Source organism: Ochlerotatus camptorhynchus, unplaced genomic scaffold (assembly GCF_037179485.1).
Source record: "Ochlerotatus camptorhynchus isolate MF236.1 unplaced genomic scaffold, CSIRO-AGI_Acam_v1.1 ptg000063l, whole genome shotgun sequence".
NCBI classification, from domain to species: domain Eukaryota; kingdom Metazoa; phylum Arthropoda; class Insecta; order Diptera; family Culicidae; genus Ochlerotatus; species Ochlerotatus camptorhynchus.
The window spans coordinates 2,226,673-2,251,875 of record NW_027040553.1 but is presented as its reverse complement, the minus strand read 5'-3'; the positions used below and the strand labels follow the sequence as shown (position 1 = coordinate 2,251,875).

Sequence of the window (25,203 nt, the reverse complement as noted above, 5' to 3'; positions counted from 1 at the left end):
GCCAAATGCCCTGTGACACCGTTGCGTTACTGTTGTTTGTGTGCAGATTAGTCCATGACACGAGCATTGACCCTCCTCGCTGCAAGAGGAAGACGAATGAGCAATGGGTGCCATTTTGCAATTAATTGGTGGGCCCGTGATTGGTCTGCTGCTGGTGAGAACCTCGGATTTTCAATCAGAAACCGTTCCGTCGCGTTTGTCTTGGTTTTTAAGGCATATATGCCTTTTTTGCATCTGTTCCTCCTGATGCTTATTTTCTTCGTAATTGACCACTTTGTCAAGCAGTTTTGTCGTGACTTTCTACCAGCGATTTCACAAAACTGGACCAAATAATTTATATTTTTTATGAAACGCACAAATGTTGGCTACTTCTCTCGAGGTTCTAGAAGAAAAAATCTCAAAATAATGTTTTATTTCAAAGTTCGAGTGGTAGTAAACGTCATTTTAAGTGCTCGAATAAAGTGGTTAATTAATTTTATTTGGATTGGAGGTGTTCAATCCATATGCAGAATGCTTTCCTTTCCCGGAAGGACGGTACGACGGTTTTTTGCTCGTTTTTCTTTCAAAGCAATAAAATAACAACATTATTGCAGTGGTGCCAGAATTGATTTAAAACAATCATATCTTGCGGCGGAATGATGTTTGAAGTGTGCCGAAGTGTGTTTCTGTGGGTGTTAGCACAATGTGGCAGATTGGCTTGCCCCCTGGATAAGAACACAAAAAGTCATGCCAAATATCCAAATGCACACAAATTTAAGGTAACTCATGAACATGAACTCAGTATCCCATTCTTCATTTATCATCCAAACAAGGAAGACGCTAAAGCTATCTTCAAGTTATATGGAATAAAATATTCCAATGAACTTAAACGCCAAGGGTGGTCGTTTTGAAGTACGCTTTGACCTGATTATCATTCAAGATCATTTTCAAGGACCCATTTGACATTTCCTGGAACATGGAAGTGATGCCATGAATATTTAAACCTGAGTATGGGAGATGGAAAATATGAATTTGACAATTCTTATGAAAATTCAATTTCTTTGGACTCCAACCCAAAGGGTGGTAGTTTTGAATTATCCTTTAAACCTGATTATCATTCAGGATCATTTTAAAGGACTCATTTGGGCATTTCTTGGAACATGGAAGTGAGGCCATGAATATTTTAATCGGACAATGGGAAATGGAAAATATGATCATTGAAATTCTTAAGAAAATTCCATTTCTTTCCACTCAGACGCAAAGGGTGGTAGTTTTGAAGTATCCTTTGACCTGGTTATCATTAAGGTTCATTCTTCATGACCCATTTGACAATTTATGGGACATGGAAGTGATGCCATGAATATTTAAAGATGACTATGGGAGATGGAAAGTATGAAAATTGAAATTTATTAGCAAATTCCATTTCTTTCGACTCAAACGCAAAGGGTGGTAATTTTGAAGTATCCGCTGACCTGATCACCATTCAGAATCATTCTACGAGACCTATTTGACAATTTCTGGGACATGGAAGTGGTGCCATGCATATTTAAAGCTGACTATGGAAGATGAAAAAATAAGAGGTTGTATCCAAGACACGACCGTAGATTTGACGTAGGATTACATTCTCTGTATAAGTATTCGGCGACTGTGTTAGGGAAACCCTTTTTTTATCATCACGGAAACGCCTCGTTTTTTGATGACAAAATTACGCATTTTGCACAAAATGCACGGAATTTTTTGATTTTTCAATAGATAATAAAAAAGGCAAAAATTTATTGGAGGAATTTCTTGCTAAAAAAAATTCCAGTCGCGAAATATTCGCGACCAATCTTATAAATTCGAGATGTTTTTACTTTTTCTAGCATCTTGGAGAAAACCTTACCAAAAGGTGAAAGTGGATCGGTTCAGAATGACTAATTTCATCGGTTATTACAAAATAACGCAACGCTCAATCGAAAAAGTCTTCCGTGCAAAATTAAACAACTAAAATTGCTATGTTTAGCAATTTTTACACGATTGATTTATTATTTAAATTTTCTGAAAACCATTTTTCAAGTTCAAGTTCAACTAACTTTGCTCATCAATTATGCAAGTATTTAGTATGAAGGGTTATATTTGACTTCCGCAGATCGTTTCAAAATATTGTTGAGAACATTATTTGTGAAATAATAAAAATAATTCAAGTGTGTGTATGCGTAAGCTAATTCGATGAAACTCTGTGGAAAATTCAGCCTATTTGATAGAGAAATTCTGATAAAACTGGATATTTGTAAAGATTACTAGATAAATTGAACTATTTTAGAAATCATCCATCTTTGCCATTGCTAAACTAAATATTTTTAAATCAAATTTATGATAGATCTTCACAAGTATTTGAAGATGTTCTGTGAAAATTTCAACCTTTTTGATGAAGGTATTCTGATTGATCTTGGTATTTTTAAAGATAATTAGATAATTCCCTGAACTTCGGCAGAACTTCTCTGAACTTCGGCAGAACTTCTCTGAACTTCGGCAGGACTTCCCTGAACTTAGGAAGGACTTCCCTGAAATTCCGAAGGACTTCCCTGAACTACGGCAGGACTTCCCTGAACTTCAGCGGGACTTTCCCGAAGTTTGACAGGCGTTCCCTGAACATTGGTAGCACTTCCCTGAACTTCGGCAGAACTTCCCTGAACTTTGGCATGACTTCCATGAACTTAAGCAGGACTCGCTGATTTCCTAAAATTGAAATAGCAGGACGTTCCTGAACTTCGGTAGAACTTTTATGAACTTCGGCAGGACTTCGCTGGACATCAGCAGGCCTATCTCGAAGTTCGGAAGGCTTTCCCTGAACATTGGCTGGACTTCCCAGAACTTCGGAAGAACTTCCCTGAACTTCGGCATGACTTTCCTGAACTTCCACAGGACTTCCCTGAAATTTGGTAAGACTTCCCTAAACTTCATCAGGACTTCCATGTCCTTCGGCAGGCCTTCCCTGAACTTGGAATCTTGGAATTGAAGTTATCATTTTAGTAGTAGAATTATTATGATTATTCAATAATATTGTATTTACGAATATGGTCAAAATTTCAATACTTCCCATTTAGCTTGATACTTTTTGAATTTGGGTATGGTTCGAACGGGTGTGGAGTTAATATCAACGGAAAAGCATTAACTTTCACCTTAATTCGAAGTGTTTCTGGTTAATTAATAGGGTCATGTGGTATTCGGTTCGGTCATTGCGAGAATTTTTATGTAGGGGAAAATGATGTAATGTCGGCCGAAATGCCCCTAATTTGGGCCGATACATAAATTCAGCAATCGACTAAATTTTCAATAGCGACCAACAGTGTTGGCTAAAATCAAGATCAGAAAATCAAAATCAGCAATCTTTCAAGATCAAGATCACCTAAAATCTCACGCACCAATATCACAAGCTATCATCACCACGAAAATCACACGTGATTTTCGACCAATATCAGCCGTGATTTTCGATTCTCAAAATCAACCAGCATCAAAACCAACCAAGATCAAAATCATCAAAAATCATAGGATTAGAAGATATGTGATATTCTAGAGTTTGGGCAATTCCGAAATTCAAGTCAACATTCCGGATGAAATTAAAATGGTGGATTTCAACCCTAGATGGCTAACCAAAATCCAATATGGCGGCCCCTGGACCAGGGAATATGCATCTAAACCCATGCAATATGGGTATCTACGGAATGGGCTTGATGAAAGGAAGAGCAAAATTGACATCCGCCGCCATTTTGGAATCCAAGATGGCGGACCAAAATCCAATATGGCGGCCCTGGACAAGGAATATGCATCTAAACCCATGCAATATGGGTATCTGCGGAATGGGTTCGATGATGGGAAGCGAAAAATTGACATCCGCTGCCATTTTGAAATCCAAGATGGCAGACCTAAATCCAAAATGGCGGCCCCGGACAGGGAATATTCATCTAAACCCATGCAATATGGGTATCTGCAGAATGAGTTCGGTGATGGGAAGTGAAAAATTGACATCCGCCGCCATTTTGGAATTCAAGATGGTGGACCAAAATTCAATATGGCGGCCTCCGGACAGGGAATATTCTTCTAAACCTATGCAATATGCGTATCTACGGAATGGGCTCCCTAAGTGGAAGTGGAAAATTGACATCCGCCGCCATTTTGGAATTCAAGATGACGGACCAAAATCCAATATGGTGGCCCCCGGACAGGGAATATGCATCTTAATCCATGCAATATGAGTATCTGCGAAAAGGGCTCGATAAGTGGAAGTAGAAAATCGACATCCATTGCCATTTTTGAATTGAAGATGGCGGACTCAAATGCAGTATGGCGGCCCCCATACAGGGAATATTCTTCTAAACCTATGCAATATGCGTATCTACGGAATGGGCTCACTAAGTGGAAGTGGAAAATTGACATCCGCCGCCATTTTGGAATTCAAGATGGTGGACCAACATCCAATATGGCGGCCCCCGGACATGTCAATTTTCCACTTCCACTCATCGAGCCCATTCCGTAGATACCCATATTGCATGGGTTTAGATGCATATTCCCTATCCATAGACCGCCATATTGGATTTTGGTCCGCCATCTTGGATTCTAAAATGGCGGCGGATGTCAATTTTCCACTTCCACTCATCGAGCCCTTTTCGCAGATACTCATATTGCATGGATTTAGATGCATATTCCCTGTCCGGGGGCCACCATATTGGATTTTGGTTCACCATCTTGGATTCCAAAATGGCGGCGGATGTCAATTTTCCACTTCCACTCATCGAGCCCATTCCGTAGATACCAATATTGCATGGGTTTAGATGAATATTCCCTGTCCGGGGCGGCCATATTGGATTTTGGTTCGCCACCTTAAATTCCAAAATGGCGGTGGATGTCGGATTTTTACTTTGACTGTTATTCGTCTGGTTTCTGTGACCGCAAAATCAGCTAAGGTTAAAATCAGCCTTGATTTTCTGCTGTGTGATTTTGCTACTCTCAAGATCAGCTAAAATAAAATCCGCCGTGATTTTCTGTTTGTGATTTTGCTGATCTCAATATCCATTAGTACCGTCCCAATGACGCATTTATCTAGATAAAATTGAAAAATAGCATATTTTTAGCGATGGGCCCAATCTTAGATCCATAGGCCAACATTAGAGCCATTTCCCCTACCACTTCAATACTGTTACGCATTTGACCACAAACGTTTGGTTGCTGGATACATTATCAAAGAGCTTTGGGGGCTGTTTTGTAGTGATGGTTCACCACAGATGAAGCTGGCGAGCTGTATGTTGTTTGGAACGAGGGTGATGGCCCACAGCGGCTCACGACGAGCAACTGAATCCGATCAGTAGCGGTGCGGTTTCTTCCTCCATCTTCGGTTGATCGTGGGCTCTTGAGGGCAGCCTTGATAACTAGCTGCTTGCGGAGAGCCTTTCGTTGTGTACTGGAGAAAAATGCGCCGAAATCACTGCTGCTGATGACGACCGAACACCATCACTCACCACACACGGGGATTGAACAGACACCGTTCGGCGAGACCGGATGATCGGTGATAATTTTGATCACCATTGCAACCATTGGACATTTGTTTAATTTTCAATAATGACCTATTGAAAATTAAAAACATGTTCAGATTTGTTGAAAAATTTCCAATCGATTGGCATGTTTAGAATTAAAATCCATCCGCTGTTGACAGAGGTATAACTGGTCAAAACCTGACCACTTTTCGTAACGCGGTCGATTTTGGTTTTTTTTTTTAATTGCACCCCGAATTTCCGAAAGACGTAATCCTACGTCAATAAAAAGCAAAGTTTCATGCAAATTGGAGAAGGTCTCAGGACTCAGTCTGATCTATTCGTCATTTGGCGTGGAACCGCTCTGTTGCTTGATTTCCGAGTAAAGAGGAAAGTCTAAGCAATCTGCAATTTATTACAAAATTTTCATCATATCTCCGGTAGAAGGTCGCCTCAAAACTATTCGACTAAGTGATCAATTCCGGGTGGAAAAATGCGTTGCTGCGTGCATAAACTTAACAAGCTATATATCCACGGGAAACGAGAAAGCCAATAAATTTTATTGCATAAACTAAACTGCAATTTTTCCTCCACTTTAGTGCAGCAGCAAGTTCTCGTCTTTCCTGTGTTTACGGAACGCCAAGCCCGCGTTTAACACTTTAGCGGTGTAAAGCTCGTCCATAAAAAAGCTGCAAATGAATGCCATCGTCTAACCAGCCAACCAACCAGCCAACCAACCAACCAACGAACGACGCTGATCAGGATGAAGCTTGAGTGCTGTAAATTTTTAATTATTAACATTTCATACTTGAACCAGTTTTGCGTCGTCCTGTCCCCCATGCATCGACCACACCGGGGCCCCCTCCTCTCTTTGGATTGTCGATTTGCGGAGGAAGGTCGATGGCAGCAGCAGTGAGCGAGCGCGCCATGCTGTCTCATTTGAACGGCATCCAGGTCTCCTCCGCTCTCCTCGCCTCAGTCTTCAGTCTGAACCACCACATGTGCCTGGGTTGAAAAGTAATAATATGCATGCATGCATATTGCATTGATGCACTCACAGCTCGGGCTCAGGTGGCTGAGATCCCTTGTGGCGGCCGTATAAGTGTAAACATGGCGATAAATATTCATAACCTGAAGCCCTCGCACCACCACCGCCGGTATTGTCCCTTTTTTTCGGGGGTTCTTTCGCAGGGAAGCATTGCCGATGTCTCACACCGGGTGCGCTGTTGTTTGGATATGCATGCGATGGAACTCTTGAAAGCTTTCCTGTGATTAATTTCAATCAGCATTACAAAGACTCGGCACAGTTAATTGGCATCATAGTTCACTGCTTATTAAGTGCTTGAGTGTTTGACTTCCAAGCATTTGACAGAAGAAGGAGTTGCTTTTATACTGCCAGTTGACATATTTGCACTTTTCAGACACTAAACCAACCAAACTTTAAAACACCGCCCAACAAGTTGCCAACTCCGTTAAGCTTCAAAATCAATTATCCAACTTTCGTGAAACTCGTACCGCTCGATAACCATATTTCGCCGACCCGAAGTGGAAAGCCATAATCCCTATCGATTGTGCGTTCCTCGGAAGGAGCATCCCAGCGAAGAGACGGAACGGCAAACTTTGCTAAATTATTCGTTCGTCTTCGATTCAATCCTTAATCCCCGCACCGCTTCTTCTGATCCTGAAAGGGGATTACTTCCGCCAAAAGCGGGGTACATTTTCGGTCACAGACAAAAGCAGATGCTGCGCTTCTGAAACTTTAACAACTGTCAAAGTTGCGTCATCTTAGTGCTGGAGTCCGTCACCACTTGGCGCTAGTGTGCACCTAGGACCGCGTCAAAGCTTTTGTTTATGTCTGTTTGTCGATGATGAAACACGCACACACAATCACTCTCGTCACTTGTCACGTCTAGTGTCTCTGGTGGCTGACGGGTAACACCATTATCACTGCCGCCACAGAATTTCCAACAGTTATTTATAATATCATCATCATCATCATCACCGCTGTACCCTTTCAGAAACGTGCGCCGTATTGTTATTACTGCCGGATTGAAATGGAGCTGAACAAACGGCACGAGCACGTCTTGATGGCGATTCGATTCCGGAGTGTCATTTTCTCACTTTCCCATGGGATCCACTCGAAGCAGGGTCAAACCCGTGTGCCAATGGCATGGAGAGCTTTCATCAGTCAAGAAGCGTCCCCAGTCAGCAAATGAGAAGGTTGGGGAGAGCATGATGAAGTGAAGGCAAATATTTGAACTGTCTCACTTCCGTGGTGAAGATTTCCGCCTCAGAAGTAGCAGCACACGCTAAGCTCGATACAACACAAATCTGGATAAATTGCGTTAACTCATATTGGCGTAAAGCATATTGGTCAATTTTAGCAATTAATTTCGAGTAAATTTTCAAAATATATACGCTAACTTGAAAGTATCCATTAATGAGTCAAATTTCACACATTTTGAATAAAAGTGGCGTAACTCATTAATGGGTAAACATAGTTCCCATTTAATGAGTATCAGTAACTCATTATTGCTATTTAATAGGTAACAGATACTGATTAAATGGGTAATAAATTCACCCACTAATGAGTATAGTTCCGAAGTGGAACCCAAATTGGGTACACAAATTTTAGCGTGTAGGAGCGAGTTGCTGAACCGAAGCTGAATGAACCCATCCGCGTCTGATTATGACGCTTCGTGTGATAAGGGGGAAAGTTTTCACGAAGGATTTTCCGGGAAAGTGGGATTCAGTTTACTTGTGAAAATAAAAATATGGATACTGACTTCTCTAATGGCTGTTGGTTGTGAACATGCTTTGTGTACCTTCATCAACAGTGTCAACTGACAGGTCGGTGGGTGGCTGGGTACTTATACTCTTGCAATAATGTGTAGGCGTTAATTTTCACCTGTGTGGTGACAGTTGACAACGGTTGCCCGTGGGACTGCCTAAATGGGACGCGAGGTGTAGGCGTTCGTTCGGTGACGGAAGTGAATCGAATTAGCTTTCGCTCTGCTTGGAACTAGCTTCTATAAATAGAATAGCTAGGAAATGGCTGTCACGCAGCGTACCGATTGCAATCGCAGGGCTGTTACAAGATTTTCTAAATTTGATCAGCGGAATCCGCGATATCTCAAAAGAATTCCGCGACTTTAGATACTAATCCGGGACAAAAAAAAACTGTTTTCATTGCCTAAAAATAGCATTTATATACTACTACATGGCATTTCAAGCTTATTGCTTATAGCATATTAGATTTTTGCCTGCTCTCAACTTAGTGTTCTTTAAAGTACTTTCCCATTTTAATTGAGAGCGTTCTATGCATGTACCATCCTATGCCCAAGAAGGAAAAGATAAATTTCCCAATCTGAAAAATTAATAGACTGGACGGAAATCGAACTCAGTCGCCTCCACACAGCTAAAAAAAAGTAGTGTAAATTTCCGTTACTACGATGCACATAAATGGAGCGTCATATATCATACAAGTTTAGATTATAGATCGTGTAAATTTATGAGACATGTCATGCAGTATTCCATATATTGTATGCAACTGCCCACTTTTGTTTGCAACATTTCTTGCAAGCTGCTAGTTTACGTGAAAAGGAAGTTTACATGTATGAATGTTTGCATGCATGGATGTTTACGTTGCCAGTAAAATTCAGAATTTTTTGGTGTGCACTATGGACTTGTTTTGTAGCTGCGCCTTTACCGACTGAGCTAAAGGCGTAACATTTGCAACCTTTATTTTTTTTTTAATAACATTGTATCATCTTCAGTTATTTATGTATAGTATAAATTCTGAGTAATTAGTGAACATAATAAAACACCCTTTGATCGCGCACGGGTGGGATCCCTACGTTGTGTTTTGATACGGATAAGTACGGATAAATGAAATGAAACACACCGATGTGTTTGGCCGTCCTGCCATGGTGGAGGCATACGACCTACTGGTCTATTGTTTATTTGTATTTGCTTGTATAGTAGCTACAGTGGGTAGGGTAGTTGTACATGTAGATGACGTTGCACAAACACCCTTACATTATAAGATTGTACTGAATAATACCAGCCTAGATGTGATGAAACATTATTTAAACAAAATAATGCATTTTCATTTGAAATGCAAATTTTCTTTAAAATTAAACTTTGCGTCTCTGACGTATTTTGCTGTCCTAAATGTTGTACATAGTTCGAAAAAGTAGTGTAAATTTCTGTTCAATATGATGCACATAAATGGAGCGTCATGTATCATATACTTTTACATTATAAAGGGTGATACGGTCAAAATATGGTCAATATCAACTTGACGTATTTCTTTCAATTTTGCATTTAAAAAACCTGAACACCCCTCATTTTGAAGGTGTGTGTGTGTAGAATGTTGCTCCTATTTTGATTTTGGAATTCACTCTTCAGTTGTCAAAATGCCGTCCAAGCAAGAAGAGCAGCGTATCAAAATTTTGCTCGCGCATCGCGAAAATCCGAGCTACTCGCACGCAAAGTTGGCAAAATCGCTAAAAGTTGCCAAATCAACCGTTACAAATGTAATTAAAGTGTTTGGGGAACGTTTGTCGACAGCCAGGAAGTCTGGATCGGGGGGAAATCGAAAACCGGAAGCCGCTGAGACGACAAAGAGAGTTGCCGGTAGTTTCAAGCGAAACCCTAACCTCTCTCTCCGAGATGCCGCAAATAAGCTGGGTGTATCGTCTACAACCGTGCATCGAGCCAAAAAACGAGCCGGACTATCGACTTACAAGAAGGTAGTGACTCCAAATCGCGATGATAAACAAAATACGACGGCCAAAGCGCGATCCCGGAGGCTGTACACGACGATGCTGACGAAGTTTGACTGCGTGGTAATGGACGACGAAACCTACGTCAAAGCCGACTACAAGCAGCTTCCGGGACAGGAGTTTTATACGGCAAAAGGAAGGGGAAAGGTAGCAGATGTTTTCAAGCACATGAAACTGTCAAAGTTCGCAAAGAAATATCTGGTTTGGCAAGCCATCTGTACCTGTGGCTTGAAAAGCAGCATTTTCATAGCTTCCGGGACTGTCAACCAAGAAATTTACGTGAAAGAGTGTTTGAATAAACGTCTGCTGCCTTTCCTGAAGAAACACGGTTGTTCCGTACTGTTTTGGCCGGATTTGGCATCTTGCCATTACGGTAAAAAGGCCATGGAGTGGTACGCCGCCAACAACGTGCAGGTGGTTCCCAAGGACAAGAACCCTCCCAACACGCCAGAGCTCCGCCCAATTGAGAAATACTGGGCTATTGTCAAGCGGAACCTAAAGAAGACCAAAAAACTGCTAAGGGCGAGCAGCAGTTCAAGGCAAACTGGCTTTCTGTGGCGAAGAAGGTGGACAAGGTGGCTGTACAAAATCTGATGGCAAGGGTCAAGCGTAAGGCCCGGCAATTCGGATTTGGAAAAGCGGAAGCCTAACTGAATATTTTTCCTGAATTTTATACTAATTGAACTTGAAAAAGAAATTTAATTTGATTTTTTAAATAAACGATTTCACCGATTTACACGCGTTTTCCCTTGACCAAATTTTGACCGTATCACCCTTTAGTGGTTTCCGATGGCAAAAAAAAATGGGCCCGGTGTTCATTCCAGAAGGCGGCAAGGTCAACACGGAGGTCTACATCGGGATTTTAAAGTAAGTATGTTCTTCCGTGGATCAAAGAACAGTACGGTCCGAGGCCAAATGTTTTGTATTTCAACAAGATGGGGCTCCGTGCCACACCTCGAACCGCACGCAGAAGTGGTTGCAGGAACATCTTCCGTTCTGGGCGAAGGATATGTGGCTGCCATCCAGCCCCGATCTTAATCCGCTGGATTACTTAATTTGGCGCGTCATGAAGGCCAAGGCCTGTTCTAAACGCCACCCGAGTACAGCAAGCCTCAGACAAACATTGACTCGTACCTGGAGAGAAATGGATCCAGACTACATTATAAGTACCTACCGTGCATTCCGGAAGCGTGTGGAGGCCGTGATTGCAGCAAGTGGAAACTCGATCGATGATTAACATAGTTTAAGACTCTGAAAAACATCCCCCTTTGAATAAATAAAAAAAAAAACTCGAAAACGAAATCTTTGTGATTTTTTTTTTAATTTTGACATTGCTCAATTGTGCAAACATTATCACGCATACGGTAATTTGGCTCTAGTTTTCTCAATTTTTACCGATTCAAACCAAACACCCTGCAAGTCACGCTTGTTGGTCACGTGACGGTTGTGTATTTACACGGATATTCCTTGGGTCTGTCCAATGGTGAGACTCATGATATATTTTTTTTTATTTCTAATATGAACCTAGCACTTTTTGTTGTCAAATCATAACCGAATCGTATATATGTGACTTTTTGTGGATCATGCACGACTTGTTACTATGTATATCGGAAATTATAGGTTTTCCAAATCGTCCAGGACATCAGTTGATTTGTTCTGCTAGATCAACCAAGAGTGCAATAATGTCTGTAGTATCGAAAAATGTCCAATCAGATTCAAAGTGTCTATGTGGTTCATGCATGATCTATTTCCGAGTAATCCAGATCTTCTTTCCTTTATTTAACGTCCGTATCTGTTCCGCAATCTAGTGCCAATCACCGACGGACATCGATTGCCATCCATTGACGGCAATCGAATGTGCAGGAAGGCAGCTTTCACACCTGCGTAGGATATCGCACCTATTCAAACACACATGGGCCGGGACCAACGGCTTTACTTCCCTTCCGAAGGAAGACGTGACCAGAGATTTTTATGCCTCAGAAAAATCCCACCGACCTCGGCTGGGATTGAACCCAGACCCATCGGGGTGTTAGAAAGCAGTCACGCTTACCACTACACTACCGGCGCCGGCCCGAGTGATCCAGATGTTCAAGGTTCTTCAAATCGTCCTGGAGTTCAGATAATTTGATCTACTAGATCAACCGAGATTAGGATAATGTCTTTAGTATCGAAATATTTCCATACAGATGCACAGTGTCTATGTGGATCATGCATGAACTACTGGAACTGTTTAAGTTCTCCAAATCGTTCTGGAGTTCAGATGATTTATTCTACTAGATCAACCATGTCTGTAGTATCTAAATATGTCCAAACAGATTCATAGTGTTTAATTATTTCCACGTATACCAGATGATCTAGGTTCTCCACATCGTCCAGCAGTTCATATGATTTGTTTTACTAGAACATCAATGGCTAGGATAATATCTGTAGTATCAAAATATCGATTTGGAAATCCTAGAACATTTGGCATACACGGAATTAGTTTTGAGTAATCTAGTAGAAAAATAATCTGATCTCCAGAATGATTTAAGCACCTATAACGTCTTGTATACGTAGCAATAGGTCGGGTACAATCCACATAGACACTTTGAATCTGTTTGGACATATTTCGATACTAAACACATTCCTGCAGTCTTGGTTGATATAGTAGAACAAATCAACTCAACTCCAGGACAATTTGGAGAACCTAGAATATCCGGTATACATGGTAATTACTCGCATATATACGATTCGTTTATGACTTGACAACGAAAAATGCTTAGTTCATATTGGAAAAAAAGGAAAATGTCTCACATTGGATAGACCTCAGGGAATTTCCGTGTAAGTCCAGTGTGACTTATGGAATTGAGATAATTTCTCGATTATTTGCAGGGTGTTTGGTTTGAACCGGTAAAAAATTGAGAGCCAAATGAACAACAAAATTGATGACAGCAAAACAATCCGGGACGGAAAGGTTACAATGAAATCTACAATTTTTGTGACAGCACACCTTCGCGATTTTTGCGACATCATTTGATGTTTCTGCGATTTTCGCGACTGAAAGTTCAAATCCGCGACAAATCCGCAAAAATCGCGAAATCCGCGAAATTCACGAAATCCGCGCCTGTTGTAACAGCCCTGCAATCGCTAAACAAACTCTAAACTCTAGCATTACCTCATGTTTTCTGAGGCTCCTATCTTCATCGTGAATTTTTCAGCAAAAATTGACACAAATTGTTTACAAGTTTGCGTGCAAAATACGTACAATATTGTCAATTGTTATACTTCACATAAACTTTCCAGAATTAGCGGGGAGTTTTTGGGGGATTATAATGTCGTCAATTTTTCGATGCTGCATCATTAAACAAAGGGTCATTAGGACGAATTTCGGAGAATGCTAGACAAACATTTCAAAGGGTTCTAGCTGCTTTGATCGATTCTCTTTTGATAACCACGGATATGCAAACAGATTTCGTGCTATTTTTGCCACTTAGTTTGATAAAGAAGGTTCTTAAATAGCAACCAAAACGTCAAACACAACAGGGAATGTTTTTGCAGCTGAGTTATTTACGAAAGAGAAAGTCTATGAAGAGAATTGATCAATGCAGATAGGACCTCTTGAAATGTTCATCTAGAATTATTTCCTAGCACTTGCGAAGAATATTTGCTGACAAGGTTGCGAATATTCGCAACGAATCATGCCAGCAGAAGTAGAACTTCGGATCCAAAAGTGGCTCCATATTATTTTTGTAAACACTAGCGAACCTAGCGGTAGAAGGCGAGCTTTGCCTGTACATTATATGGGCAGCATGCTTTGATGGTGTGAGTGTCCATAGAAAACCCGTGTGAAGCGTATCCACACGCAGCGCTTGGTGAACAAAATTGTGCTCCCACTTTTTGATACACTGATTCGTTCAACTTCCACTTTTGTTCTGTGTTTGCATTGTAAACGTTGTTTCGTTATGCACAAATACAGTTCTGCGCGAATGGTTTGTTTTTTTTTTCCTCGCGCTATGTATTGCTTGAAATCCTCCACTACTATAAACATCTGAAAATAATTCGATTGTTAAATAAAATCACACAAACATCTAAGAAAATTCTGAACATTCTCCCAAAGCAATTCTGAGTACATTTTTAAAGGAATCCCGAGAGAAATTCCAAGTGAACAGAATTCGGAAGACGATTAAAAAGAATTGTAGGAGAATCGAATAACATGTAATTTTTAAAAGGAATTCTGAATAGCAATCTAAGCAAATCTCTGATGGCATTCCTAGAAAATTCACAAACGAATCTTCCGACATTTATCATCAAGAGTCAACTTATACCGAACGTAATACAGTCAAATTTCGCTCGTTGGGCTATGTTTAGGTGGGCTACGTTCAGAGCTGGTAAATATCACGGTCTTCATGTGACGATGAGAAAACAGGTTCTCTCACTATCATGACACTAAAATACTCATCATTGGCTTTCTTGTCATTTTTCAATGATCAAGCACTCATGAGATTAATTCTTATGCGTTTTTGACATCAACATTTCTAACTGATTTAGATGAATTTAAGCAAACAACCGTATGTAATCGGTAGAGTGAATATATTTTTAAGCTTTCATCGGTACAAGTAACTTTAATAGCATTAAATGAGCAAGTAATTACGATGCTCACAACACTATCACGTTATGTCATGACAGAAATTTCGATGAGATTTAAAAAAAAATCTCTATCACCGTTTTCTCATCGAATGATAGTGACAGAAGTATCTCTGTAAATATCGCGTGAAATCTTTCAATGAAAATGACATTTGTCAGCCCTGGTTGGGCTGTAGCCCACCTAAATCGAAGTCAAACGTCATTTTTGACAGTGCTATTTCTTTTTTCGAGGGACTCATGTATGAACAATTTGGATAGTTGCTAAAGGGTTGTGATGATAATAAACAATCGGTGTATCCTTCACCCAATTTTCAGCTGGACAGCTCAGCCCAAGCACTAAGTTAGCCCAACAAGCGAAAGTTGACTGTACCTACAAACTTGTACGAAAGCGATACTTCTAAGCGTCAAAACTGACGAAATCCGCTTCATATGCTATAAAACTAAATTAGTCCTACAACGAAAGATCATGCTATTACCTTACCTTGGATTACCTTAAGCACGACGTCTCTAATGTCGGGCTAAAACGTCCCTAATATAATGCCTACAGTCTGAAATTATGCTTTTATGATGGACTCATAGATAGGGGTAGTGGGTAGTAGTAGTGTGTGAAAATGGTAATGACGTTTTGATATCTGTCAAATTTTATGCCATTTTTTAAGTACATCATCAATTGTGTAATTGCAGATCTAAAAACTAGGTGTCGCATGACCAGTTTTGGTTTACTTTGATTCGCCAATCAATATTTCGTTAGCAATCAAATCATTTCCCAGGCGCCACATTGTTCTATGAAAAATTAAAGAACACGAGAATTTCATCGATGGGCCCAATCATTTGACCCATCCCCTACTCATTAGACTAAAATCCCAAACATAACCCAGGGAAAATTGCTAAACGCAGCAACTTCATCAATCTACCATATTTCAAACACTCTCTACAATCAAAATTACGAATGAACATCCACTCGAAAATAGACCCTTCCTGAGTTCCTCTATCATTTCATTCTTTTTTTTTCGAAACCACATTCCATCCTTTTATAATAGCACAAACGAGTCAGCACAGTCAGTCGGAGAAAAGCGCATAAAATTCCGGATCTGTGTAAAAGTCTATTCACGTTAATGTACGGGCCAGGATTCAGATGCATTTAAGCCCCCGTGCTCTGCTCTTTGCAGCGCGAAAAGAATGAGGCAGAGCTACTGACGCGCGCCATGGTCGGTCCTCGGGTCGGTCGGTGAGGGAACTTCAGTTGCATCATTTCCATTGCCTGCTCAGTTGGTAGGGTTTCGCACCCATGTTGGGCGGCAGGAAGCTATGTTTGTCACTTCGCTGATTGAATTTCATAAACGATTTGATCGTCACTAGCTTAATATTGCTAAATAGCCTTATCGATACCTGTAGTGTAATTAAGGCCTTCAGATAGCCTAGTCAGAAAAGGTGCGGTATTACCAAGCCGGTGGCGGCGGGTTCTATTGCCGGTCCGACCGAGAAAATCTTTCGGGTTGGAAATTTCCCCGACTTTGCTGGGCATTGTGCTTGCCACACAGTACACAAGTTCATGCATTGGGGTTGGCATAGAAAGCTTTCAATTAATAACTCTAGATAGAGCTGAAATTAGGGCGTAACAGCTTTTGTAAACAACTACTTCTCTCGATGATTTCTCGTCATGGCTCTCCCTGGCAAATCGATATCACCATCGAGTAGAGGAAGACTTCTCCTACCCGATGGATATGTTGGTTTGTGTAGGCGTGCCTTGAATTCCGAGAAATCAACAAGAGAAGTCATTGTTTACAAAGGCTGTTACGCCCTAATTCCAGCTCTATCTAGAACTGTGAAAGTGCATCTAGAACACTAAGTTGAAAACCGGAAAAATAATTGGTAATGTACTGTATGTGTATTAGAGTCACGCCGTTGTATAAGAGACACGTTCGTAGAGTACGTAGAACTCATGAGAAGCTCAAGAAAAAATACAAAACATCAGAACCTTCCGAGATATTCGCAGAACTTCAATTTCGCAAAACTTCAAAAAAGTTCGCAGAGCTTCAGAAAAGTTCGCAGAACTTCAGAAAAGTTTGCAGAAATTCAGGGAACTTTGCAAAATTCAATATAAGTTCGCAGAACTTCAGAGAAATTCTATAGAACTTCAGTGAAAATCGCAAAATGTCAGAGTAATTCGTAAAACTTTAGGCAAAACGCTGAATTAAAAAAAAACAAAAAGATATTGGAGATTTACTGAAGCTCTCGGATTATTCCCTTTATGATCTCAAAACTTCCTTCAATATCCCGAAATTTTCGAGAATTTCTCGCAACTTCAGCATTTTTCCTGAACTAACTTCATTAAGCTGCTCTGATATTCCCGCAATTTTCAAAAACTCTTTGAACTTCCTGAAGTTCTCGGAACTCCCTATAGATCTTGGAACTTCTCCATAAGGAATTCTCCTAAAGCTCTAGCGACTTTCTTCCAAGTTCTCAAAACTTCATAAAGTTACTGCAGATTTTCAGAATTTAAGGTGCTTCCCTGAAGTTCAAAAAAGTACTTTGAAGCTCGTGAAACTCTCCGAAAATTCCTAAAGTTCCTTACTCTTCTCAAATGTTCTTTGAACTGCTCTGAAGACCTCATAACCTAACTGACGTTCGTGAGGTTTCGCTGAAATTTCGGAACATTCCAGAAGTTTCTTGGAATTAACCTGAAGCACTCAGAACTTCCATGATGCTGCTATAGACTTTCATCGAGTTTCCGCAAGTTTCCTGACGTTCTAAATATTTCTCAGGAAAGCTTTGAACTTTTCTGATCTCGTCTGGACTTCCCTGAAAATCCAGCATTTTTTTGTTTTCTTATGTTTACGGAACTTCTAGAAATGTGACAGGGCTTCTCTGAAGTTTCGTGAATTTCCTGAACTTCCTCGATGTTCTCGGTACTTCCCTGAAGTTTCTACAACCTAGCTGAACGACATGAACTTCTACGGATTGGTTTGATGTTCACGCAAGTAACCTGAAGTTCATGGAGCTGTCTTGAAGTTCTGTAAACCATTGCAATTTAAGGGGGAAAAATCAACGCAACTGACAATCCAACTAATTGTAATCGCTGACCCAAAATGCCTCACTCGCTGATTTAAATCGTTCAGTTTTTACGCTCACAAGCTCTGAAGCTCAGCTGATTTGCCAATAGGCATTCTACTCCTCAGAAAAATAGTACGCTTGGCTCATTTCAAACTCGCAAGCGAGGCTCCATCAAGTCTGCTCTTAATACCTTTTGGGAAACCCTCTCTGTCGAAAATTTCTTCTAGCACTTTCTTCGGTGTTGATTAAAACTTGTTCATATTACTGATTTTGCAATCAAATATCACGATCTGTAGTCGACTACTACCAGAATGTAAATGCCACCATATCTCGCGTATGGTTCATTAAAGTCAAGTGCAATTAATCATTTTGTCAAGCTTCTGCATTCAAGTTCCATCAGATGTCACTGCTGTTGTTTGCGGTGACATCTATCCGAAACTACATACAATCTGTTTTCCGTTAATTGTTCACAGAGGACACTGCAGTGCAGAACATGTCGGGTACCTCTATATATGCATTTAGATTAATATTCGAAGTCCCTCCCTTTTTACACATTCTGCACAAAAAATAGCTCACCCCTCACAGAATTTTCCGCCGATTTTTATGAATGGGGCGGGGCAAAAAGTATCTTTTGTACAGAATGTGTAAAGAAGGAGGGACTTCGAATGTTAATCTAAATGTATATATATAGAGGTACCAGACATGTTTTGTAGTGTTAGGTACTCTTTTTTGTAATCTGTGAAAGGGAAATCACTAATCGAGTGTCTTCAAAATACATGGCGTGTTGAGAGATTGAGGTCGTGAGAGTAAATTTTCTCTCTCAAATTTGAATTTTTTGGCTCTCTGGGGGCTGGTAGTAAAGCAGGTAAAACTGTATGAAGAAAAATCATTTTTTATTTAATTATAGCTTGTTCAACAATAATTTCCGGGAAAAAACTGAACGACAGAGTCCCAGACTAATTTACTCAGGTTGTCGTTTACTTTTTTTGATCTGAATATGCACAGAAAGAGAATTATTCCCACTTCTCTCAATTTCTATATGGGGATTTTTATCACTTCCTACCAGCGGAACAGCGCCATCTCTGTGGAAAATGGCCGGACGATATGATTAATTGAAAGCCCATACGGAATAGAGCTAATAAACTATAGAGGAAGAATAGCGCTGCGGTCGCTGTCGAAACTGTCAAAGCAAGAAAAAACTATGCAGTTTGACAGTTCTGTACCCGGTATTATTCAACATCGGAACAAAGGGAACACCAGCGCTATTCTTCCTCTATAGTTTATTAGCTCTATTCCATACGGTTTCTGTAGCGAAAATCAGCTTTATCGGTGTAGGTTTCTCAGGTCTACCATTCACGGTGCACATTTTACAACTGTTGACCCAATTCTCCGCATATTTTTTTGCAGTTCTGGCCACCAAATACGTTGGATTTGTGAATGGATTTTTCTCGGAGGTCATAGGAATTACGGTACGTCCATTTTTAACCAGAATCCCATCTTTCTGGATTTATACCCTTGCCAATAAATGAAACCTACGGAGTTGTTTGGACCAATTTCCTGTCTCCAATGCTTAAGAACTTATAGGTAGGGTTTCATCTAGTGTAGACGCTTCACGCACCTCGCTCTCGGTCAGAAAATTAATCGTGTTTGCTTCAAGTCTAGCGATTTTCCAGGGACTGGAATTCTCATCAAAAGGATCGTCGGGACCCTCGTACAAGCAGGACAATGGATCTTCTATGTTTTCCCTGTCTCTTACGTACTCTACGTCCTAACTGTAAGGGGTTAACCTTAGTGCCCATCCATCTGCTCTTGTAAGGGCTTTCCTAGAACTCTCTCGCGATCTGTCCAAGATGAACGCAATACCCTTCGCATCCGTGGGCTCTGAAGGCCGGCGCACAATAGATACGTTTTCAGGTTTTTTGACAGTTAGCCCATGCATTATCTGTCAAAAAACCCGAAAACGTATCTATTGTGCGCCGGTCTTGAGACATTTGCCAGACTACACCAGTAAACATCGTTCAGGAACCAAATACAGTTGCCTTGGATGTCCGAGAAAAAACTCATCTCAGCAGGCCCCGTGACGCAAATAATCGCAGGGGCAAGAGGGCGATAACAAGTTGCAAAAGAGGTTGAGAAGGTAAGAGGGACTATAGCATAATGGCGGTAACAGTGAAATGGCGGCTAGGATTCCAGTGTAACAAAATGTTCACTGGCGAGATCCGCCATTTATAATTAAGGCATTCGCTCCCACTATCGCCGAACACACACAACTTACCCGTTCGACGGTTTAAGGACAAAATAGGCCGTTGCATTGGCGTTGATGGCAGCGTTACCAGAATGTTTTAAAGCTTATCGGTATCAAAGGTTTAAAAAAATCGGAATTTATCGGTATTTACTATTTTAATTAATTTATATTTTTGGCGTTTTTAAAAGGGAAAATTTTAATTTTTGGACTATGATCGGAAAATTCCGGGAGAAAACTCCGGGGAATGTTTGAATTAGCTTCTGGAGGAAGCTGAAAACAAGAGCCAGAGAAAGAAGAAAGAAGGAAAAACATCCGCGGAACTTCCAAGACATAAATTGAGAAACTTCTGGTGAAAATTTAAAGAAACTTTCAGAAAAAAAAAATCGGATTTCAAATTCAAAGGAAGGCAAAAAAGTTTCGGAAATCGGAAATAAATTCCAAAAGTAGCCATTTCCAGGGGAAGCCAGAAGAAGCTCGGAAAAAAACCTTCCAATAGAAGTAAAAAAAACCAACTGGACAAAATTCCAGAACTAGACGAAAGAAATTTCTGGGAGAAATTTAATTGAACTTCCTGGAGAAGACGGAATAAACTTCCTGGAGACGCTGGCAGAAACTTCCTAAGGTAGATTGTAAAAAATTCTGTAGGAAGTCGGAAACCAGAGTGCAAAAGGAACAGTCGAAAGAAACAAGGACATAATTCCGGAAGAGAGAGCTCTTGGGGGATGTTCTAATGATCCAGAAAATTTTTCAAATGGTCAAAAAAGATCCCTGAAGACCCCACAAGGCTCCTGAAGTTTTTGGAACATTCCTGAAATGTACTTAGGAATATTCCATATTTCCTCGGACTGTTTTGGAGTACTCTGATCATCTTGGAAATACTTGGAACTTCCCCTGATTATAATGAGACTACCGGAATATCTCTAATCAACTTTGAAGGTTTCTAGACTTTCTTGAAGATTACGAAACTTCTTAAACACTCTCACAGTTTTCTTGAATTTATTGTAACATCAGCATTGAAGTTCTCTGATCTTCACGATTTTTCTCATTTTTAAAAGTTATCGACACTGCCATCAATAAGCACGGAACTTCCCATAAAATTTTCTCACAATGTGCTAATGTTCGTGTAACTTCCCTTACGATTTTTAGATTTGCATGAGCCCCTCGGAACATTGCAGAAGTTTTCGGCAATTCTCTTAGTTTCTCGGAACTTCTTTAAAATTTCAGCGATTTCCTTGAAATTTCTTAACTTTCTAAACCGACAAGTAGCCTTAAACGCTGTACAGACTGGAGAGTTATAACGGTTGTCAAATAATTGCAACACAGAAACCACCATCAAGATAGCGCTATAACATGTTATAACTCTGTAGTCTGAACGTACTATTACTCCCCAAGTAACATTTCAGGTTTTATCATGGTTTTGAAGTATTCTACAAGTCTAAATCGTGGTCTACAGAACCCTCATAAAACCCTAATTGTTACTTGGGTCAGATCGGGCTTGTGGTATTCAAGTGATATTATAGCCTTTCGGTACACCTCAGTGTACGAGCAAAGCAAAACATTAAAAGCGTCTGGTAATCAAAGTGGTCTCAAAATGCCAAAACGACCTAGAAAAGGTCAAAACACATTGAAAACTAAGCTAGTTCTTGGAAGTGTATGTAAATTTTCACTTAGCCTTGGTAGGTCCAAAATTGCCCGCCCAACCCTAGCGGGTTAAGGTTGATTCATTCGAAAGCTACCACGCTGCCGAGAATTGGCAAGGATTTATGGTTTGCATATTTCATTTCACCGTGGAATTCTTCTCCGTCGTCGTCATCGTCGTCGTCCGCGATGGAACCACCATACAATAGTCACAGGAGCAGGGCGCGAGAGAGTTGTAGTAGTTTTTCCGCTTCCTTGGCTTGGAATCCCTCCATCACACCTAACCATGCCCTCAAACCGCAGCACCCGTGGGACTTTATGATTGCTTGTATTACTGACTGTGCTTTTGATATATGCATGTAGGTAGGAGGAGCATGGCTCTTCTCGCAAGAGCGAGAAACAGAGAAATATGAAGGACCGGCTTTGGCTAGCACAGATTAGATTATGCAAATAAATTGGATTTACAGGTGCTTACACTGCTGCACTGCAACTCAGTTACTGTACGAGCGAAGATGTATGCTGTTCACTTTTCGGTGCCAGAGGTGGAATCGTATGGACTGAGATTTGCTCAACCGGAATCACTCGGAGTCGTGACCTACATACTTTGGCAGAAACCACCCAAACGAAGTTAGGGCAAGTGCTTCGTCGTTAAATATTTACGTTTCCAGTGATGTATCTTTCCAGTGAAAGAAGAGTTGTGTAACGTCATGCTGACAGCTCTACATTCTATTTCCCCAAAGCAGAAGAATGGAAATCAAAAGTGGAGGAATAGAACAACCACGTGGAAATTGATCGAATTGTTCCGATAACTCGACAACTCACTTAAGCCAGTTCATTTGGTTGATCCTATCAACCAAAAAAACCTCTCCTCCTCCTCCTCCTCCAATTCCTCGCACTCATCTTTCCGAATCCCAACCGACACCGACGATAGTCATAATTTATTCACCGATAGAATCGAAGGCCATCATCCACCCCAACCCAACCCGAGTTGTTAGATCTTTCAACCGAAACCGACGGACGAAGTCAGACGACGAGACGGCACTTTTCTCACAGCGTCGAAAAACTTAATTTGATACCCAATAACGATAACGCTCTATCTTTCGTTCACTCTTTTCCCATGTTCCCGATCCGACTCTTTTGATCAAGTTCCGCTCCTCAGCTTCTTTCTCACCCACCAAAACTATGGATGCGATGCGAAAAAGTTTCCCTTTTTGACGACTTTCACTATATCGCGCACTGTCAAACCCATCAAACCGCATTCGGAAAATGGATTGAGATAATGCCGAAAGCACCAGAATGATTGAATTATCCGCAACTCACCATTGTACTTGTCGAAGGCCGTCGGAACGTACTCCGGGAAGAAGCGGTCCTGGATGTAGGACACGATGAGGTTCGTCTTGCCGACCGCTCCGTCGCCGACGAGGACGCACTTGACGTTGGGGGCTTCTTCTTTGGCGGACGCTGCCTGTCCGGGAGATTCCTTCAGCTGTTTGTCTTTTGATGGTTTTTGTTTTTTGTCTGCAATGGAAATGATAAAGAAGAAGTTACAATTTGTCACGATTTTAGGGATGGGTCGTTAGGCCGAAATTTTTATGATTGTTCACTGTTGCCGTCAGCGAAAGCGAGCACCCATAGTTGCGAATGGGCGAATACCGTGAACGCGCCTGTCTACTGACAGTTCTCTTGAAGCAGTAAAAAAAATTGTGTATTTTTCATATTGTGATAGATTTTGTCTTTGGTCCAGTCAATTAGTTGTTGCAAATGTTACATGTTAAAATTAAGTAGATTAGTTGAAATATAGTGTAATTTGCAGTATATTTTGCTATTATAGACTTCCGTGAATTAGATGTTTGTCAATTTATGATTTTGATGGTATTTGTATTTCGGTAGTCAATTAAGCTAATCAATTAATACGTACAACATAGGACGTAAACACTAAGTACAGGAGTGTTGACAGTGAGAGTGGGAGTATTTGTATTGAGAAAAACTGAACGTAAGTTATTTATTATTAGTGATAAGTAGTTGATATATTCAAATTTTAGTTTAAGTATTGCTGAAGGAATATTTTGTAAAATCGCGTTCCAATCCGATGTATTGCGAGCAACAGTTCACTTTTTGTCATACAGCATGTTTAAGAAAATTATTGCAGCTCATTCTCGAAGACCAAATTATGCCCCTAGATCCAAGATCATAAAACCATAGAGGTAACTTGTATAAGGTAAGGTTGTATTGATTTAATATAAGTACATCTATTGAGAGAAAAAAAAATTAAAGTGTTGTGTCCTAGACACGACCGCTGTATGACGTAGAACCACGCAAAATTGATATTTGTTATGTATTTTTGACTATTATACTTATTATTATGAATGGGGTGTGGCAGAACGTATCTTTTGTACAGAATATGTAAAAAAGGATGGACTTTGTATGTTAATCTTATTCCATATATAGAGGTACCAGAGATGATATGTTCACCAACATAAATCATTGAATATGCCTTCAAGCATTTTTTTTCTCAAATTTGAAAGTTTTAGTGCGGGAAGAAATTACCTTTTGTTTTATTAACCCTTAAATGCATAGTGTTGCCGTTTGGCAACATACCTACTTTTGTCAATAAACATGATAAAGTAACTTTTTTTTTTGGTCGTTTTTACATTACAACGAAAGTTTATACATTAGCCGACAACTACGGTAGGATGAAGTTACACAGGTAACGGTTAATTTTGACATATCATGCATTTTCCATTCATTTGCCGGAAGTTTTCCGTCGCATCGATTCATTGAGAATATTTATTGGGTTTTTGTGCATAATACGTATAATTATTTGCTGAAAAAAATCGTGATTGTGTTGCAATACGTGTAAGTAACTGACGTGTTATTTCAGAACGCTATTTTACTATCCGTACTTTACAATATTCAGCAAAACTTATATGTTGCCAAACGGCAACACTATGCGTATACCACTTCTATTTATGTGTTGTGTATGGCAAAAATTCGCATCCAAAATAAACTTAGTACATATTTTTTTTCAGAATGAATAATAGAATATTCAGAGAAAAGGATATCGAAACATATCTAGCGTCACTGCAGGATGGTTTCATATCGGAGGATGAGGCAGATTTCACGGATGTCAACGAATTTGATTATTACCTTCACAGTGATGACTTGATACGTGATTTGGAGGGAACATCTGACTCGGACGAATCGGACGATGAAGAACCTAACAGATTTTTCCGGAATCCGGGAAAAAACGATTCACCGAACGTCAATCCTGAACGACCAGCAGTAGTCAATAAGCCAGGAACCCGTGACTGGATATGGAAAAAGGATAAACTGATTTATGACGATGATCGGGTAAAATTTACCGGAAACG

General features: G+C 40.3%; 1 protein-coding gene across 1 annotated transcript in view; it reads right to left on the bottom strand.

Annotated features, from left to right (window-relative positions):
* The window catches only part of RhoU, a 171,149-nt gene that overhangs the window by 36,339 nt on the left and 109,607 nt on the right, over positions 1-25,203 (bottom strand). The window contains exon 4 of the mRNA XM_065216494.1: positions 23,154-23,351. Within this exon, the coding sequence (XP_065072566.1) occupies positions 23,154-23,351 (198 nt within the window). The remainder of the gene's footprint in view (positions 1-23,153; positions 23,352-25,203) is intronic.